A 20,874-nucleotide genomic window follows, 5' to 3' on the forward strand; every position below is an offset into this window, starting at 1 on the left:
TCACATGCTGAAAGCTTTTAAAATTTTAGTAAATCTATAGTTTAGAATCTTTTTTGGTATTTCTTAAAATACATTCTCACTATTTTCAGTCAGTCTTTTCCAGCATTTTTCTGTGTATAGATAGAGAAAGGTTTTTTCAGATTATACTAATTATGAGAATGTGGGCAAGGTTTAAAGTTGTAGGAACAGAATAGTGAAATATAGGAGACCTTGGTTCACAAAAGGGGCTGAGCTGGCTGTGAGTTTCAAGTGAAGAAAATTCCTGCTGAAGTCTGAAACCCATTGCACCCTCTCACACAGCTGGAATGAGATGGGAGCCCACTGTAATGTCAGAGTCTGTTGAATTATGTCCAGATGGCTTTCTTGATCAGTGTAAGCCAAGTAAGTGCTGGTATGGATTTCTGTTGTAAAGTTATTTCTTGTTTTAAATGACCATGTCTTTCTCAGGTGTTCAATTGTAAAAGGAATTGCCATGAATTAGGAGCGTCAAAAAACTGGAGTGAAACTGTTTTTTGATAAATATATTCTGCTCTTAAGATAGATTGAAAAAAACCCACAAAAGTTAATGTATCATATGATTACCTTTATTACTTAGAACTGCAACTGATGATGTGAAGTCATCTTTATACCATAGCTGCATTTAATTTTGTAGGTACAATTCCTAGGGCAGAAATGTTTTGATTTGATGAAGAATATGAAAAATATCTATAGCTTTTTCTGCTATTAAAATGCTGTTGAGTTTTTGTTGCTGTCCACTAAACTTGGCATTTCAACAAAAATAGTAAGTTTGTAAAAGCACTTACCTTGTGGAATTTCTTTTATTTTAGTCCTCAGAGTGAGCAGATCTAAAACTACAGTAACTGTGGCACCTTGGAATTCTATTTTTTCTTTGTCATATTGGATATTATATATGAATTCTTCCTGCTTGTACCTTTTTTGTGGTTTTTTTTAAGTCTTTTATCCTACTTTGAATTTAATAAATGTATCTTTGGTGAAGGAAGCAGATGGACCACTAAGTCAAGTGACAGGCACCCTCTAGGGGAAGAAGAACCTGCCGCTTGAATTTCTTCAGCTCATAGGGGACAGACCTTTGACACTACTTTGGCTATGCTTGAAGCTAAGTCTAGTCATGTCAGATAAAAGTGCATATTTTGAATTTTATTTTCAGTATGTATGATTTGCAGTATCACTCTAATATATTCTTTCTTGAAATCTGAGCTTCCTACAGAAAAAGAGTAAGAAGTCTTTCCCATACATTAGTAAAGCTTCGTAAGTGCAATTCAAGGCTTGAAATAAGATAAAATCAGCTTAAAAGGAACGCATTTTATATGGAGATGAGGTTTTGTGCATAGCAATGCTGGAAGTCACCAGAGGGCAATATTAACCTTACTTGTTCCATACCTGTTTGCAGGTATGCCCAAAGTGAGAGCAGTGTGCTGTTCACTCTGAAAAATGGGGTTGAGCTGTTTGTTGTGCTGCTGATGAAATTTTTGTGGAGATGTTGCAAGGGCTATGTAGTTTTGCCTTTCATTTTCTAAGTGCAATACATTGCAAACTGGAAAAAATGTGAAGGATTTTGGTTGTAGTTCCAGAAGGGGTAATGATCTGCTCAATTATTTTCTCTCAGCTTCTGAGGGAATGTTCTGTGTATGCTCAAAAGAAATTGCGATTGCAAAACTTTTTTGCTTATGCATCATCTTCTCTTCAAGTGAAAGCACCTTTTGAAAAAATACAATCTGTTCCTAAAATAAAGATAACACTACCACAACAAAGAGGTGTTTTATATTTTTTATTTATATAATTTTAACAACAAAAATTTTTTTACTTGACTGTATTAGTGATATGTATATGCTGCCTGTAGAAAAAGCATAAATAAATACTTCTTGCCTCATATTTTTAAGTCACAAGTTTGTGCTCTGTTGTGATTGAAGAGTTCCGTGAAGGACTCTTGAGTATTATTTTAGCATAATAACAAGAAAAAGCCCAAGAAAATACACATATATACACAAAGCCCACCCTAAACTTCCCTTTGTGCATCACTTTCAAACCAGGATGAACTGCATAATGCAACTTTTTTTACTTCTGTGGGTCAGTTTTCAGTAGGAATTCATTTATACATTGTTTGTATAAAATCCTTTCAGTAAAGGCAGTGTATCGGGGAGCATTTAATTCCATTTATCTCCAATAAATAGAGAGGGAGGTGCATAAATCTTTCTGTGTCTTGTGTTTTGATTGAAGGTCAGATCTCCTGGTTTGGCTATGAAAGCCCTCGCAGTTTCTGGGACTACATTCGTGTAGCTTGCCGAAAAGTCTCCCACAACTGCATCTGCAGCATTGAGAACATGGAGAATGTCGGCTCTTCTAGAGCTAAGGTAGGCAAGAGAAAGGCTAAAGTGACTCTTTTATTACATTTCTGTAATTTTTGTGACATTTCTGTGCCTGTAAAAAAAACATAGTACTTAGCTTGCTCTACACATTTTTATATTGTTCGATTTTTTTTAAATTTGCCTAGTAAATATTTGCTTTTAAAAAGCCCCACTTTTAAATCAAAATGTGTTCCCTTTAAGATTTCTTACTCAGTATGAAAAATTCTCTCAATTCAGTGATTGTGTTATATTATAAAAGGATTGTCCTCAGATTTTTTACTTCACATAAGTTTTTGAAAACATAGTTTTTGAAGGGAAATTAAGTTTGTGTGGACATGCCTAAGAAATATTAAAATTGTAGAAATTGGGTGATTTTTTTTCTTTTCCCTTCTAGTAATTTTACTTCGTGTAGAATTTATGCACTGATGGAATAGGTGTGATCAGCTCTTAAGATTTATTTTATAGGTCTTTCTGAATTCTGAGATTTTGATAGATATGAATATCTAAATTCAGTAGATAATAAGATGCAAGGCTATTTTCTGAAATATTCTTATAAATAAGTAAAAGCTTTCTATTACAGTAGACAGAGAACCTAATTTGAGCAGTGAGTGTGGAGAATGATGTTCAGTTTTTTAGGGGGGTATTTTGAATGTCTGAATATGAAAAGATGGTGAGCATGTTGACACAAATACCCATCATGTGCATCAGTTTAACTGGTGGTCCAAATAAGTGTCCTCCTCAGCCTGGAAGCTGTGAGCAAGGGTTTTCCTGTGCTAGTTGGCTCTGCTTTCACTGGAGGTGCATAGGCTTTATTTCTTAGCTAAGCAGCCTCATCAGTTTCATGGTTTCAGTCACGTTTTAATAAATGCAACATGAAGGCAGCTATCCAGGTAAATATCCTAATTTCAGTGGGATTTAATTTAGTCTCTATGTTAATTTTTTTGCTGTGCTGATGGTATTTATGAAAGCAATTTTATTTAGCCTTTCATAGAATCTTGGAATGGTTTGGGATGGAAGGGATCTGGAACACTATCTAGTTCCAATACCCCTGCTGTGGGCAGAGACATCTTCCTACTCTCTTTTAGCTTGAAGCTACTCTCCCCTGTCCTGTAAAAAGGACTTTTTACATGCTCTTGTAAAAAGTCTCTCTCCATCTTTCTTGTAGGCTCCCTAGAAGGCCACAGTTAGGTCACCCTGAAGTAGGATTATAATCTACTGCTGGTTCTGGTAGAATGTCTGTAGCGATATTCAGCTAGATGTCAGTAAGCACCAAATATATTAAGCATAAAGACATCTTACTACTTAAATAAGTGTTTGTAAGTTTATGTGGTTTACAAGAAATGTTCCTGGTGTTCTCAGAAGCACAGTCATAACTGTGGCAGCCATTGAAATGTCTCCCTCTTGTAAGGCACAATCCTATGCAGCAGACCTACAAACACAGCATGCTTTCCTAAGGGTTATTTTTTAAAGGTATTGCTGTTGTTTATGGAACTGTTCCAGTGAAGTTTTGCTTTTGGACTCTGAAAGACTTAAGCCTCTTGGATGTGATTTCATTTCTGTATTTTATGTACATGTTGTTAGTGAGGGGAAAAAATATTGTACAATGGATTTTTTAATGTAAATCCCTCAAATATTTGAATGAATACAGAGAATCACTTTGAGGACAAGTTGTGGCCACTTTACTGTGGAAACAGCTGGATGCTTCCAATACCATTGATTTTAAAATGTAAAGCTTTCTGCCCTGATCTGCTGCCTCTCACATACATGAGCTTTTCAAAAGGCTGGAGCACATAATTAAAGAAAAAACTCTCCACCCTCTCCTTAAAACTTTGGATAACTTTATTTCACAATAAACTTTGTGTCCTTGTAAGAATGCATTTTTTATTTTTGTTATTGCTGTAATGAAGTACATCCTAGCAACTGTTTCTGTTTAATGTTAGTTTTGTTTATCAGTCATTTATTCAGGTCAATCAATGGTATTAGTCTTCAGAGTGTGAAACTGTTTCTTTCTGTAATGCTTAAATATTTGATACCTCTTTTGTCTTGCAGGGTCGAGCATGGATAAGAGTAGCACTTATGGAAAAACATTTGTCTGAATACATTTCCACAGCTCTGAGAGACTTCAAAACAACCAGGTCTACAAGAATTTTATTGAATTTTATTTTTGCAATATTTTAGTAAATACTGTTTAAGTGAGGGACTTATGTTTGGAAGTGAATGGTGCACATGATTTGTATAGTAAAGTATGTCATTAATGAAAGACCTGTAACCTAGTGAAAGGTATCTAGAGCTGGTATGGATTTGGTTTTTAGCATGGGTAAAACTGGAAAATTGAAAATCTTCTCGTGATTTAAAAAATGTGGAAGTAAGCCTGGAATTCTTGAAAAGTCAGAAGCAAAGAAAACCTCTCTGAAGTAGGAACTAAAGCTGAAATTTTGGTGTAGTAAGGATAGATGTAGTATTCCTTTCAAAATTGATAGAAAGACTAAGGACTCAGTGAAAAATAATTTTTATAGAACTTCTTTTGAAGAAAAAAGGAAGAGAATTCCAGGAACGTCTTGAGAACTGTAGAGCAGCAGAATTAGTGATCAGGCATGGCTAGGATTCTTGATATAATAAAAAAAATGTGTAACAGATTTTTTTTTTAGCTTCTAATGGTAAAATCAGGGATGAGAATATTCTTTGTAATAGAGAATACTGTGGCAGTTTTTAATTTGTTTTAGATAATGTGATTATTAGATGCTATTTTTCTCATAACAAGTATGTCTTAGAGATTTTTGATGAAGTCATCTGAGTACAAGTGGATCTGTAACATGTACTTTGTATTGAACTCTAAAAGTTTACACATAATGAATGGGCTATTAAAACAAGAAGAATTTTCTCTCTAAGGACTTCTGTTCATTTAGCATATTATTTGTTTAATACTATTTGTCCAGAGATTTCCATATAGTTTGCCAGTGTTAAGCTGACTTTGAAACACAACTGGGTAAACATCCCATTTCATTGCAGTTTCAAAACCTGTTGTCTTATTTTACCCAGATTTGCTTGCATTTACAGTAGACAAGAAGCACATAAAACAAAGAAAATCTGGAAAAGATTTACTAATGCTGTTTCAAACTGAAAAGTCACATGAGTTTCTGAGGCAGAGATGAGGAAGAGTAGGGTCACAAATTTGTAGTTAAGTGTAGTTTGTTAGTGGCTAGCAATGGTCTTATTTGATTAGCAGTTTCAAATTCATTTATTTGAACATGTTAATGTTTAATATATTTGAATGTTCTTTCAGTGGTATATCTTTTCGAAACAACTTCTCTTGCATTCCAAACATAGTAAGTGCAAAGTTTCTTTTGAAGTAATATTTTAAAATACATCTAATGGAAATAAAAATTACATTTTCAGGTTTTGGTTGTATGGATTTCAAAGCCTCTAGCAACAATGGACAAATTTTATTTTCCCATGTGGGATTTCAGATACCTAATAACTGACCTGAATTTTGGGTGATGCTTTGCATCATTTGTTTAGCATTTTAAAACATATATTTTACTATATGCATATTTAATAATTATTAGTATAAACTATAAATTTCTTGTGTTGCGTGTATATAGAATACAAGATTATCTATCATGCTGATAGCTTTTTTTAAACTTCACTGTTGTGTTTAGCTGCCTGGAGTTAGTACTTGAATGAAGCAGCACATTCTTAGTGCTGGATGTGCATATTACATTTGGAAGAGAGGTTGGATTAAGCATGGGCATAGAATTATTTTTTTAACTAATTGGTCAGCCTCTTAAATTATAGCAGACTGTTGTGTTGTGAGATGTCAAGTGTATATCACTGAATGAAGGTTTGTGGGTTTTCCAAGGGGACTGTTGGTTTGGCTGGCCTGCTGCAGCTGTCTTTAACCCTGGCACTGCCAGGCTAACTTCTTCATCTCACCATTGAAGGTGTGCCTTGTCCTTTTTGTGTGATTTCTCCCAAGGCACTATTTTACAAGAACTCAGTGCAGATTGGTGCCTGGCAGTGATTTTACAAGTGGCAGTGAAATGGCTGGCAATCTGCATGTACTGGGACACTGCTGTTTGTTCACAAATAAGAGTCACTGTGCTGAATCAGACTGGAGTCCCTCTAACTCAGTGCTCTGGCTCAGCCATCCTAGCCTCCTAGTGCCCTTCCTGAAGTCAGAGCCCACTGAGTTTGTACTTCCTAGCCTCACTATCAGGATTATAATCTCTGTCTTCTGAGAGGAAGACTTACAGATTTATTCCTTCTACTGGGAACATCTGAGATTTTGGACAACTCATCTCTGTTTAGTGAATGGGTGTCTGTTACAAAGCTGCAAAAGTGGGGTTTCTCACAGCATGCATTATAGCACAGTTTAATTTCTGGAGCTGTGCCTCAAAACATGTATTTTCTGGATGTTCACCATGCAGCCAACTGGAGCTCTATCTGAACTATCCAGAAGCTTTCATGCAATTCTTAAAACAGATGGAGTTTTGGTAGGGCAGTGTTGCTGGTATTTGTCTGGTTGTAGTCAGTAATATGGCACCTTCCTGCACTCATCCACTGCTAGAATGCAAAGATGAACTGTGCATCTCTGTTCTTACTAAGTGGCATTTCAACCTTGGCTCTGGTACCGAGCACCTCTTGGTTTCCCTCCTACCACATGTAATTCTCAGGTGAATTCTGATGACCTTCCAGCATGCATCTTCCTAGCATGCAATATTTTAAGAAAAGGTAAACTAACTGAAAAATAGCTGATTGGTGAAAATACTTTTTTAAAAAAGATCAGCTACTAAGAATGAAAATTGAATGTTGAACTTTAAAAGAACCTGCAAGTACAATTGTGAGAGAGAATTTATTATATGTGATGGAATCATTATTTCTTTATGTACGTGACACAAATTCTTCCTTTTAGAGGTAAAGTATAACATGCTTTCATAATTATTTTTGCATTTTGTCCATCCTGTTCCTCTGGTTCATAGGACTAATGTTGAAATTCCTTTTTGCTTATGTCTAAATTCTTCTGTGTTTTAAGATGGTGGTGTTTTGTGCTATGTAGTCTATTAGTTTACTTTATTTGAAATGAAATGTGAATGTCTCTGGGGTTCATTAATTGTTTTAATTTAAACTGGATTTCTTCAGTTTTCTGCTAAATATGAAAAATAGCTGAATTAATTTCTTTTTTGTTGAAGGAGGTTTTATGAAGATGGAGCAATTGTTCTTGGTGAAGAAGCAAATATGCTTGCTGGTATGCTGTTGGGACTCAATGCAATTGATTTCAGGTACTGTATTTGTGTGCTTCACAACAAAATGCTCAGGGAAAGTACTTATAAATCAATGTATTATGGAAAACATTCTTAAATTCCCGTGGTAGTTTGAGAGGCAAAACTTAGGTTGAGGCAAAGATGAGGGCAAGAGAGAGATCTTGAATGGTTCTTCTAGATAAGAACCAAGTTATGCCTTTAGGTAACTGCATGATTATGGGGTAGTTTTTTCAGGTATCAAAATCTTAAAAGGAAAGAAGTATAATTGCAGAAGATATTTCAGACCTATTAAATGAAGCTTATAGACATGACATCTTCTAAAGTTATTTTTAAACTGTAAGGAAAAGTGTGTGATTAAGTACTTGGTTATGTCCTGGTACTCGAGGTTAGCACTGTAACTGCATATGTAGAAGGTAATCTTAAACTTTATCACTTCTAAATTTGAAAAATGTAACTTACAAATGACCATTTAATAGCAATTGGTGTTAAAATTACCTGCAGCTGAACAGTTTACATTAATTGACCTTCGCAATTTCTAGCCAGGCTTTTGTGGGTTTTCCTATATGATTAATTTGTGATTTTGAGGTAACAAAGGTGCAAGCACACCCTAGATAATAAACAAACCAACACAGCATGTCTATATATGTAGATATATTTTAAAAAAACCATCAGCAATATATAAAGATTACAGTGCCTCTAAAAAGATAGAACCTGGCTGGTGCAAGACCTTGTTAATATGCCTGGTTGGGCCAATTTAGCCTCAGGCAGAGCCACTGGCAGAGTTTCATAACCCAGCACAAGGAAAAGGAGACTGATAATGCTGTTCTTCATTGTTCTGTCAGTTCACTGTTAGTATTTACCTTGCAGTAGCACTAATGCTTGTCACAAACCAATATAGGAGGGAAACTGCCAGAAAACAGAATGGATGCATTGAGTGATTGACCATTGCTAAAAGGCCCTTCAGAGATTTACTGTTGTTTATGTACTTCTGTGCCAGGCTTGTTGGACCCTTCTTTGAGCCAGCTAAATTGTTGAAGAATGAAAACCATCCCCAGTAAGAGGACTGGGTAGTTCTTTTTTTTGTTAGCTATTTTGGTTCACAGAAGCCTCCTATTAGTGGCAGAGATTATGGGAGAATATTGCTTAGAGAAGAAAAGGAACAAATAAGGAATGAGCAGTGTTTTCCCTTTCTGGTGGTAAAGAGCATTTAGTTCCGCTGGCTATGGAACTGCACCTGGGTGGAGAAAGGGGAAAAAAAAGGAAACAACCTAAAAATGCAGGTCTTGATGGCTGCTGAACCATCATGGAGTCAGATAAGTACCAGTGTAAGGGGGGGAATGTCATGTTTACATTAAAGAAAAAAATGGAAAAAATAGGGAGGGAGAGGTTGAAAACACAGGATAGCTTCTTTTTCCAGCATTGTGTCATTAGATTGGCTTAACTACATCCTCAACATATGTTCTGGAAGAACAGAAGTGTGCTGCAGGATGATAAGAGTGCTAGCCTTGTGAACAGCAAAATTCAAATCTTACCAGATTTTATTAGTTTAAGCTTTACATAATCAGAAATTAAACTGCTTCTGTATAAACCCTGTACTTGGAAGGACTACAGCTATACATGAATAAGCATTGCAAGATTAGGTCTGCATTATGTAAATCCTCTCATAAATAATCATCAATTGACTGTGCTTGTCTCTCAAAAGCCTCGGTGGTACATACTAGGGTATGAGGGCTTAGTTGTATGACTGCTTGTTCTTTCTTTGTCCTCTGATTTCTAATATAAAGAAACCTGTTAATGGTATTCAGACTGCTGATTGGCTCTTGAAGACATTTACATTTTGTCAATGCATCTTTTAAGAGTCTACGAATTTTCTGTGCAAAATGGGAGCTTAGTACTACAGGAGCGTTTTTATTGTGCCACATATCCCAGAATGTTTCAGGCTGGGAGGGACCACAGTCTGATCCAACCTCTCTGCTCAGGCAGGGGTATCCTAGAGCACATGGCACAGGATTGTGCCCACATGGTTCTTGAATGTCTCCAGTGAGGGACTCTACAACCTCTCTGGACAATCTGTTCCAGTGTGGGTCAGCTGCACAGTAAAAAAGTTCTTCCTCATATTCAGGTGTAATTTTCTGTGCATCAGTTTCTGCCCCTTGACTCTTGTCCTATTGCTTGGAACCACTGAGCAGAGCTTTCATAGTATTGTGATTTGAATGGCTGAGAAGCTGTATCCATTCTTTGCATGGTATATATGAGATTTTTTTTCAGTTCAGTATCTCTTATAAATGTTGACTAGCTTATCTATGGGGAGCTGTAAATATGAGTTTGGGCTGGAGATGAGCGAGCTTGCCTGAGAACATAATCTGATTTTTTTTTCTCCCCTCACAGCAATATGGAATTAGGTAATTGTGCTCTTGGAGGACTGCTTTTTCACTTTCTTGTTTTTCTTTTTATTTTGGGGAAAAAAAACCAACAACCCTTAGATGTACTTCCTAAATAGCACTTAAATTGCCTCATTGTCAAAAATGGCACTTTGCAATTCAGTTAGCAATAGCTGTGACCTACTAGAATCTGTTTATCAATAACAGAGATAGGAGGAATGAGGAATATGAGCCTTGTGGAAGGAGTTTTGCCACTTCTGTGATAAACAAACATAGTTGAAATGCAATAATTTATTTCCAATTAAAAAAAAATACAGTGTAAATGAAAGCTTTATAAAGCTACAGCCATTTAAGAACATTTTCCAAAACTTAGGTTCACTTATATTCGTCAACTTCATGCACCTCAGCATCTGTAAGTGTCTGAAGGGAGAAAGACCCTGAAATATTTTTGAGAAAATTACTTTTTACTTAGTAGAATGGTTATGTAACCACTCTGCAAACCCTTTAAATTATGTTAAATGTGGAAAATTCCGGGCTTGTCCATAATTCTTCTGTTTCTGCTGCTTCAATTAGCTCTGGTTATTCTCTTGCGATCTCCCTGTATTATTAAGAATAAAAGTGAATGTTTAAAAATTAGGGTTTATAGCACCAAAAAATTACAAAAAAATGAAGTTGCAGGTTGGTAACATTCAACTGTCACTGTAATTTAATTTTCTTGTAATAAACTTATTGTTGTTGCTCTGTTTTATCAGTTTTTGTCTGAAGGGTGAGGGATTGGATGGAAGCTATCCAGCTGTCATAGATTATACACCGTACTTGAAGTTCACCCAAAGGTACTTCTTAGCTTTACTCTACTTTTTAAAATTTTATTTAATTGGCAAGATTTTACTTTTTATTGAGCCTCTTATTTTTCATTTCATATGCAAAATGATATTTATTTCTCAGTACAAACCTGTACACTCAGCTACCTCACTCTTTCAGACTGTTGGAATTGTTACATGATTCATGAAATGTGAGTCATGCTAATTGTGTTTCCTTGATTCAGAATAACAGGTCAGTGGAAAATGAGTGCATCTTCTCTGATGATCACCAGACCAAGCTGTCTTTTCTCTTAGGCCTTTTCTGTGTAGCCATAAAACTAAATAGATATTTTGTGCATAAAAATAATATATACACTAATAAATATAAGATATGACATAGGCAATATAAGCCATTAGCACATCACAGAAAGTCGTGACCAGGCTATGTAAACTGATTTTTTAGCTGCATTTTGCTCCTCTGATCAGCCTTATGATTAATAATAAAAAGAATTCTTACTGTCTGATAAATCAAGGAGCAATTTGACATCACCAAGAAGCATGGAAAATAATGATATGTTTTCTGTTATTAGGTTTACCAAAAGGAGAGAAGCAGTTAGGAATAGTCTTGAAGATGTACAACTGAACATGAAACATCCTAGTTACTCTCTTGAAGTTCTTACTAGCTTACATGTTAGTGACAAATTGTGATTGTTTATATCATGGGAGGATCACAGGGTTATGGAAATCACTACTTAAAAAAACATAGCAAATTCTGTTAGTTGGGGGGAAATATAGTTGTAAGGGAAGATTTTCAAGTGGGTACTGGTATAAATCAGAATCACAGAATTATTCGTGTTGCAAGGCACCTTTGGAAATCATCTGGTCCAAGCCCAGGTGCCAAGACAGGGTCACCTATAGCAGGTGAAACCTGGAGCAGAGAGGGACACTCCACAACTTCCCTGGGCTGCCTGTGCCAGTGCTCTGCCACCCTCCATGTAAAGAAATTCTGCTTCATGTTGAGGTGGAACTTCTTGTGTTTTAGTTTATTGCCATTGCTCTTCTTTCTGTCAGTGGGCATCACTGAAAAGAGCTTGGCAGCATCCTCTTGACACCTGCCTTTGAGATATTTATATGCATTGGTGACATCCCCTCTGTCTTCTCTAGACTAAAATAAATTCTTGTCTTTGAGACAGATGTCTGCATTCTCTAGCATGCATTGATTATGGAAGATATGAAGATATTTTAACAATGAGTCTACTTACTATGTAGGGAGATACATTCTGTGAAGTAACAGGCCCATGATCTTTGCTATAAACATAGATATACATTCTGATTTAATTTATCTTGTTTTAAGATATAATGACAACCACTTTTTTTTAGTTTCTGCTTTTTATTTTTTTAAGAAACAAAATCTATATTGTAATGCATTTACCCTTTGTATAAGGAAAGCAGCCCACCTACAGTTGTCTGACTTGGCAAAGATCACAAGCAGATTTTTGTCCACTTTTTAGGTGGCTACAGAAACAAAATCTTGAAATACAAGTTGTGTTTAGTAATCCATCAAATTCCATTGTTTCAATTTTTTTTGTTGGCAGAGCTTTTAAAGAAATAAAATGTTTCAATTTCAGCCAGAATTTGTGTTTTTATAAGCACAGCTTTTGACTTGGCTAATAAATACGATTCTTCAGTTCTGACAGTATCAGCAGTGATGAAGAGGAGCTAAGAACGCTGGGCAGCAGTGGCAGTGAAGGCAGTACTCCAGAGAACATTGGTCCTCCTTTCATCACAGATGAAAGCAGTTGGTACAACAAATGCAAAAGGGTAGAACAGAAGTACCGGCTTGCATTGGAACAGAAGGTAAAAGATTCGTTTTGTGTGGGGGCTATGGAACCAAAGCTCATCACCAGCCAACTGGTGACATATCCATCTAAGTAAAGGCAGGAAAATATATTATTAGATGTTGTTTTGCTTCATGTAAGTGGTCCTAAATTTTATGATCCTCAGAGTATCCAAGCATCTTTGCTCACTGATTTAAGGGAAAAGAGGCTTGATGAGTTGGGGAAGAGAACAGCAATAATTCAGAGATCAGATTTCACTATCTAATGTCGAAGCTTTGGCTTCTTTATTCAATCTCGGAGTTACAGACACTGTATCTCTAATGTTAGGTTGTGAGCTTGAAGTTCACATGAATTTTCTCTTCCTTAGAAGTCACAGATTTTTATTGTAGGTAGACTGACAGTTGAAGGCTTTTATGATGATAGTGATGTTAAACTTTAAGACTATATCTTGAACTAAACAAAAAGGATCAGCAAAGTAATCTATTTAGATGAAAGGTAAAACTATCTTCTCAGTGATACTGGGATGGGTTTTTAGAAAATAGGTAGTTTTACAACTTGATTGAAGCAGAATGGGAAAGGAAAACATGAAAAGATGTGTTTGTGTTGGATTTTAATTTAGGTGGCATATTGAATGTAACTACAGAAGCCAAAGGTGAGTTTTCCATCTAGCACCCAACATACCTTAAGTTAAAGATGAAATGAAATATATGTCCAAACCTTTTAGTCATTTAGCATTTTCAAAGCAAAGTACTTGTCAGTTTTTCATAACAACATTTTTACATCCACAGTAATTACAATGCATATTAGCTAGTAGAGAGAGAAGAGGGCAGACTCTTCATACACCCCAAAGAAGTAGTGCACAAAGAAAGAAAGGAGGGATCAGGAAAAATTACAGGAAAAAAATGAAATACACCTGGCTAAATTTTTAAAAATTACTCCTATTAGTATTTTTATTGTTCTGTTTTCCTAGTGCAAGAATTCGATTTTTGTGAAACTCTGAATATCAAGGTCAACCATATGAAGGGCTGGAACCACACAAGGGTGCTTAGAGGTGTAATTAATTCCTTGAATATGGAATAGGTAGAATCAAAATTGGTGTATTTTAATGCACTTGAAAGAAGCTAGAGTTTTTCTAAGTAACAGTGAAAGAGTCAGATTTACTATGGGATGATGGATATTTAATATTTATTTATGTTATTTTTTAAATTATGCATACAATTACTGCTTTTGTGTTTTGGGTCTCTTAGACTTTGTTTTTGAAATATAATCCTGTTGCATCCAAGTTTCTGGTCCAATCTTCTCAGCTGGTATGGTATCACTTTCCATATGGGAAGAACTTGTGTTCTTGGGGTCCTCTCTGGTAACAGAGGGCATTTTCCCTGCTTATATAAAGCAAAGCATGCTGTTCAAATAGAATCTCTTCAAATACATAAATGAAAACCTTTCTCTTGAACCTCCAGAAGGAATTCCCATCCTTGCCAGACAAAAACATAGGGTCAGTTTGAGTGTACACTTTTCCCCAGTATGAGGAGAGTCCTGTCAGTCTGGAGAAGCATTGAAGAGAACAAAATAGGTGGATATTTATTTTTCTTGATATATCCAGGTGGTTCATTTCCAAAGATACTCCATCAAAGTTGTGACATGCATGTGTAGAAACACGTAACCCACATCCACAGTCAGAATCTCTAGGAACCTTTGTCTGCATAAGCACAAAGATTGTCAATGGCTGTAACAGCAAATGGTGATTTTGGTTTATTCATGAGTCCAAGATCTAGAACCATTCTCATTCCTTGGAAGTTATTTCTCATTCTTTTAATGAATTGCTAACTTCTATATGCAACTAATACAGGGGTGAATTTAATTCAGTTGCAGGATAAATCTTTGGAAATTTTTGTGCATTTAAACAATTTTCAAAATGGTAGCTACTCTGACAGCTGTTGACACTTTCCTAGTTGTCCTCCTTTGGAATGCCTACTTACAATTGCAGCAGCAAAATAACTTATTTTTCCTACAGTCAGAAAATTTTCTATTCTCTAATTTTCATTTTGGGATATGCCTGCCCAGTTTTTATATGATTCCCTTCAACTATACTGCATCTGTTCTATTACAGCTTGAACAAATGACCATTAAGATGGACCGTGTAATAGAGCTCCTTTCCCAAGCGTTTCTCTCCCTTCCCTTTTTTCATGCCAATGAGTTGCACCAATGACTGTTGCACTCAGTTTAGTAGGTACCAGTTAATCAGAGACTTTTTATTTGAACAAAAGGTGTTTCTGACATTCTGTGTGTTGGAAAACTGGGTGTTCGTGACAAGAAGACCAAGTTAAAAATAATGTCTTTAGTAGCTGATACAGTAGGTCTGATGGATCCTTCTTTTGCTCTATTGCCATTCATTTTGCCCAAACAGTGATAAATTCCTTTTGTGCCTCCCGAGTAACTCTGTGTGCTGCACCATTAATAGCACCAGGTCACAATGTGACATGCAATTGGATTGCAGCTAAGATACAGGTCTCTCTTCTGAGCCATTTGAGTGGTAGGGATAGGGTCCGGTGTTACTTCAGCAAGCTAAATCCTAGCATTGCTTTATTGGATCAGCTACACTCTGCAGGTTTAGACCTAGACTCCTTGGTTAGGCTACTGTCCCATCTGGTGTACTTGACCAAAGCAGATGTGGAGGAAAGATTAAACACAAAGCACATGATTATGCCCCACTTTCCTTCTACTGCAGCCTTAGCCAATGTATGTCACCTGAGGGGCTGCCTGAAGCTAAAAGGTTTGTCTGTGTAGTAACCTCAGATAGATGTCTCTGCCAAATACTTGTCAAATATCCCCTCAATTCCATGTAAAATTTCACCATCCAAACATTTTTTATTTTGGCAACGCATTCTGTGAATCTGCCATCTGTTGTGTGAAAAACTACCTCCTATTCTGTCTCTTGAAATCTGGCTCCTAAGAGCTTGATTTCATGGTGCCTAGCTCTTGCTTCTTAAAAGGTTAGGAACTGTCTCTTCCTTTCTGCCCTGCCCAGGCCACTCTGGAAATACGACGACTTTGTCTTTTCCAAGTTGTCTCCTGTCCAGATCAATGAGTCATACTTTACACATTTGTTATTTATGTGCAAGTTATCCCTTCCCTGTTCTGGAATGGTTTAAGCTGTTCACTTTTGAATAGTAAACTCCTGAATTATTTGTGTACTGTTTTTACTGGAAGTTTATATGCTTGTACTGGTGGGATGTGCATCTCCATGTCATTATAGATAGACATATTTACTGTCCAGAGGATTATGTTTCTGATACTGGTTCTTCTGGTCTAAAATGTTTGTAAAATTTTTTGTTGTTGTTTTTTTGGTAGGGATTATGTTTGTGAGAGGCAGGAAATTTGTTATGTTGTAATGCAGCATTTAGTACTTTCAAAATACTAACTTAGAACTTCAAGGAATATTGTAGGAGTCAACAGTAATATTTGATGAGGCAGAACTAGGCATACTGAAAAGCTCTCAAGATTCCTTGGAACTTGTACTGAGACTAAAAAGTCCCTGTCAAAGATAAATATACCCAATGGATAGAACTATATTTAACTATAGGATCACAGAACAGTTGTAGTCAGATGGCACCTCTGGAGATTGTCTTGTCCATCTCCCCTGCTCAGAAAAAAAGTAGACTAGAGCAGGTTTCTCAAGGCCTTTTGCAGTCAGGCTGTGAATATCTTTGGGATACACATTCTCTAGCCTGTTTGGACAGGCTTATTTAATGGGGAAAAAAAGAAAGAGGAAAGAAAAGTTTTCTTTAAATAGTTTCCTGTGTGCATATATTTCTGGTTTTGTCCATTGCCTCTTTTCACTGACTATCACAAAGAAGAGTCTGATTCCATCATGCATACACCCTCCCATTAAACACTGATGCACATTGCTACAGTTCTTTTCCCTCTTCTCTTCAGCCCTGAACTGAGCAATCCCAGCTCCTTCTGTTTCTTCTCATACCAGAGATGCTTCAAACCCTTAACAGTCTTTGTGGTGATGAATTACACTAGTAGCACTTTGTTACCAGCTAATGTGAACCTGTTTTCTTAACTCAGCAGGAGTTCAGAACAGAGACATCCATTCTGTGTCTCTGAAAACTGCCTTGTTTTTAATACCTTTTTTAAAACATGGGCACATATAAAACATTTTTCCACAGGTTTCAAGGAATGTGCACAATTTTATGTAGTATAGACTTACTGTATTTGGTTTTAATTGGCAATTTTTAATAAGTTACTAACATCTGACAGGCTGGAACCTTCTTTGTCATTTTAATATGTGATTCAAAATTTCAAAGAAACTTTAAAATAACATTGGATATTTTATTAATAGTAATTCTGCATCCCTTTCATTAACTACAAAGATCCATGTAGATATAATCTACTCTTACCCTTGTGTATTATCTAACATCTTGCACCTGTTCAGTTGTAGAATTTGGATTTTTTTTCTTGTACTCGTGACAGTTGTTTTTGAAAGATGAATTAGTGTTTCTTGCTGGTGGTTTTCCTGTCTCTCATTTTTTCATCATTTTTCTACTCTTCTGTAAGAGTATAAATAAATATATGATTTTCCTGTTGCCTACTAGGAAATCTCAAACTAATCTAAAGTCAGTTTACTAGTCTGTTTAAAGATAAATAATTTAAAAACCTACAACAAACCCAAAATAAAATTGTATACATCATAAACCAACAAATATGAGCATGCATAATCAAAAGTGGTTTTGATTGTGTGTTCTTCAAAGTTTTCTAATAACTTACATTTTCAGGGTTATCTTGAAGAATTGGTACGACTCAGAGAAAACCAGCTGTCTGAATCTGTCTCACAGAATAAACTGCTGTTACAAAGAATTGAAGATATGGATCTAGCCCATAAAATGGAGAAGGAGCAGCTGGAATATATCATTGTGGAACTGCAAGACCAGTTGTAAGTTAGCATAATGGAGATGCATTGCTACAGCAGCATTACTTAAATTATTTAAGTTATATAACTATACAATATGTGGAGTTTCTAATCCTGTGGAAATGAGTCAACTTCTTAAAGAAATTGATGTATTTTAGCTTTTTTTTTTATCTGACAAGTCTTGGATTTGGGAATGGCTCCCTGGGAACCATAGTAGTGTAAAACAGAATAATTCTGAGATTAAATATTTAAATTTTTAAAATCTGACATAGCTTACAGTAACTTGCTTAAATTTTATACACATTTTTATAAAATGTTCTTTATATTTCATTACTTCTGGTTTTAAGGCTACCCCTAAAAATATCGAAACCAGCTACCTTTTGAAGACCATTTTTTAAAAGTTAGGCAAGAGGAGTAAAAAATATTTATTTTCTTTGGCTAGATTTTAATTTATTTGTGATGGCTCGGACACGGTAGAAGTGAGTTCCGATAGTCCTAAAACTATTCAAACTGGCAAAACATTTCACTATCACCTTTTCTTCAATGCAAGGCAAAATGTTAAAACAGTAGAAGGCTTATTTTTTATTTTTATAGTATATGTGATTTCTAGCATGATAAATATTGGAGTATCTTATGATCATTATACAGTTTATCCTCTCAGCCCTGTCTGTTGGGTGGGGAGGTACTCTCCTTTTGCAGAGACATTGCCACATTGGATGGGTCTCTGAGCAGCCTGGTGCAGTGAAAGGTGTCCCTGCCCATGGCAGGGTGTTGGAGCAAGATGATCTGTAAGGTCCCTCCCAGCCCAAGGCATTCTGTAATTCTGTGTTTGAAGACCCAGGCAGATGGAACACTAAGTGATAGGTTGCCATGAAACTGCCATTCAAATGCAGCAGTTGAATGTTCTCTTCATAACAAATATAAAACAAGTTGTTTTGCCTTAAATCTGGATTAATTTGTTAATGTCTGAGCCATGGAGTAACACGGCAGCCATCTGAGATCTTTGAAACAATCCATCATAAAGAGAATAGATGAAGACACCATCCAAAAGGGTCTTTACTGCAAAGTAAAATATTTCAAGCTTGTAAGCAAAGCTTTGAGGTTTTTTCCTGCTGCTCTCTCTCTCATGATAGATCATTTTATTGCCAGTGCTTGAAATGGATTTTATGAAAATGTTCAGGAATATGGAATTGGTATTTTATTTAGGCCAAATGCAGAGTTGATTAAGAAAAAAAGATGTTTTTCCAAATTTCTTTTTTTTCCCTCTGATTGACTGTAAGATTTTGAGATATACCTGTTCTTGAACTTTTCTCTGAACTTGCTGATATGCCTAATGATTCATGTTATACTGCTTTGGCATCCCTGGTTATTTGGGGGACGTGGGGGAAGGTGTAAACTTATTTAAACCTACACTGATACTGGAAATTTTGAATGTTCATACCTGCTGTTAAATTTTAGCTGAGATGTATGCAGTCAGACTGTTCTGAAGATCTCAGCCTTTCAGGTTTGATTTTGTTTGATGGCTTTATTGTGTAAAGGCTCAAATTGTGGAATAACCTCTTGTATCTTGACAGTGTTCTTGTATATCTGTTTGTGAGACACTGCAGTCAGGAGTCTGAACTACTCTAGATATTTGGAGTATAATTTTACATTTTTATGGCTGTGAGTGTAGTGTGCCTGTCAGGTGAGGGAGAGTAAGAAATATTCCTAGCAGGTTTATAATGGTCAACATCATAATTAACTTATTTTAATCATATTTGGTATTTATGTTGGGTTTTTTATTCCAACCAAAGGTAATCTGGCAGCAGAATGTGTTTTATCAGTAATATGTCTGTAATGAGGCATGAGTTTTGGCCAATTGCTTTTTATGGTCCAGTCATTTTAGAATGATGTTAAAGTAATACCAAAACTTAGTGTTTTGCTCCCCTACCATTACTGGCATTTTGAAGCAGTGAATGTAAGCTGTAATCTGAATTCTTCATCAGCAGATAAGAGCAAGTCTGGGACTGTAATTCTGCCCAAGGCATACTGCATTGCTGTTTGTAAAACACTTTGAGATCTGGTTTAGGATTGTTTGCTGTGTAATTGAAACAATTATAAATAAACATTCTATACTTCCTTTTTGATGATGCTCTTCTATTCTACTGGCTGTTGTTCTTAAGGTAGCAAGGTCTATGACTTCAAACTTTTGTTGAGTAAGGTTTTCTTGAGGTTTCCAAAATTATATTTCACAGGCATGAAAAGCAAAATGTTTATGTATCTTGTCAGTGGACTTGACAGAATCTGAGTCTATATCTATTTCTGCCTTCCCCCACCAAAAAAATAAAAAGTAAGGTGAGGAATAGAGGTCTGACTTTGTTGACCATATAGGCCGTTGCTGTTGCTGACTTGGAAACCAGTTAACCCAGGATCAACAGATCAACAAGGCCTTCAGGTTAAACATTAGATTTCCTACAGAGAAGCTTTTCTGTATGCACGTTCACTAAGGGGGTTGCTGCAAAGCATGAAATAAATCTGGGGATAGGACGTCAGAAAAATTTGGAAGGAATTTTTCTTTTACAGCTGCTATGCTTCATGTTATGCAATTTTCAGTACTCTTAACTTTGTCTCACGCACTTGAATATTCAAACTACAATGAACAAACAACATAGTTTCCAATTTAGTTAAAAGAGCTCATCCATTTTACAGATCTCATGAATACCATTATCTGGAAAATGGTGAAGCTGAAAATTTATCATTTAGTTATTCACAAGAGTAACTTTTTTTTTGTGTCTCTCAGCTTAATTGCATTCCTTAGCAATATGCCCACCCATCTGGGGATTGGACCTCTTACATTGTTGGCAGGTATCTGATGGCAAATTAAGTTGGAAAAGTGAATCTGCAATAGACAACCTGATTATCAGTTCAGTACCCTTAAGCTAATAAACAGCTGATCAGGAAGAAGGTTCAGACTGGACATTGGCAAACATTCCTTTACCCAAGGGAGGTCAAACACTGCAATAGGCTCCTGGAGAGGTGGTTGATGCCCCCAGTCCATCAGTGTTCATGAGGCATTTCAATTTTGTGAATTGTAATAATGATGAGCCACTCAGGCCCTTCATTTTTTTTCTTCAGATGTCATCACTGTCATGTGTTTTTTTTCCTAGAACTTGAATTGAACACTACAGAGCAGTGCTTTTGGCTCCACTTTTCTCTAAGAATTGTGTATTTTTACAGTGAGGGTGAGGCAGTTCTAAAGGCCCTAAAGTATGTAAAATTAACTGCTCTGAAGTGCTTGAAAATAGCAGCTCACAGGAGGACAGCCAGGAGAAGC

The 20,874-nt window shown here is 36.0% G+C and overlaps 1 protein-coding gene across 1 annotated transcript in view; it reads left to right on the forward strand.

Moving 5' to 3' along the window:
* The window catches only part of RUNDC3B (RUN domain containing 3B), a 52,034-nt gene that overhangs the window by 12,903 nt on the left and 18,257 nt on the right, over positions 1-20,874 (forward strand). Inside the window, exons 3-8 of the mRNA XM_066552912.1 lie at positions 2,239-2,372; positions 4,416-4,501; positions 7,556-7,645; positions 10,761-10,841; positions 12,497-12,665; positions 17,428-17,585. Of these exons, the coding sequence (XP_066409009.1) occupies positions 2,239-2,372; positions 4,416-4,501; positions 7,556-7,645; positions 10,761-10,841; positions 12,497-12,665; positions 17,428-17,585 (718 nt within the window). The remainder of the gene's footprint in view (positions 1-2,238; positions 2,373-4,415; positions 4,502-7,555; positions 7,646-10,760; positions 10,842-12,496; positions 12,666-17,427; positions 17,586-20,874) is intronic.

Source organism: Molothrus aeneus, chromosome 1 (assembly GCF_037042795.1).
Source record: "Molothrus aeneus isolate 106 chromosome 1, BPBGC_Maene_1.0, whole genome shotgun sequence".
Classification (NCBI taxonomy): domain Eukaryota; kingdom Metazoa; phylum Chordata; class Aves; order Passeriformes; family Icteridae; genus Molothrus; species Molothrus aeneus.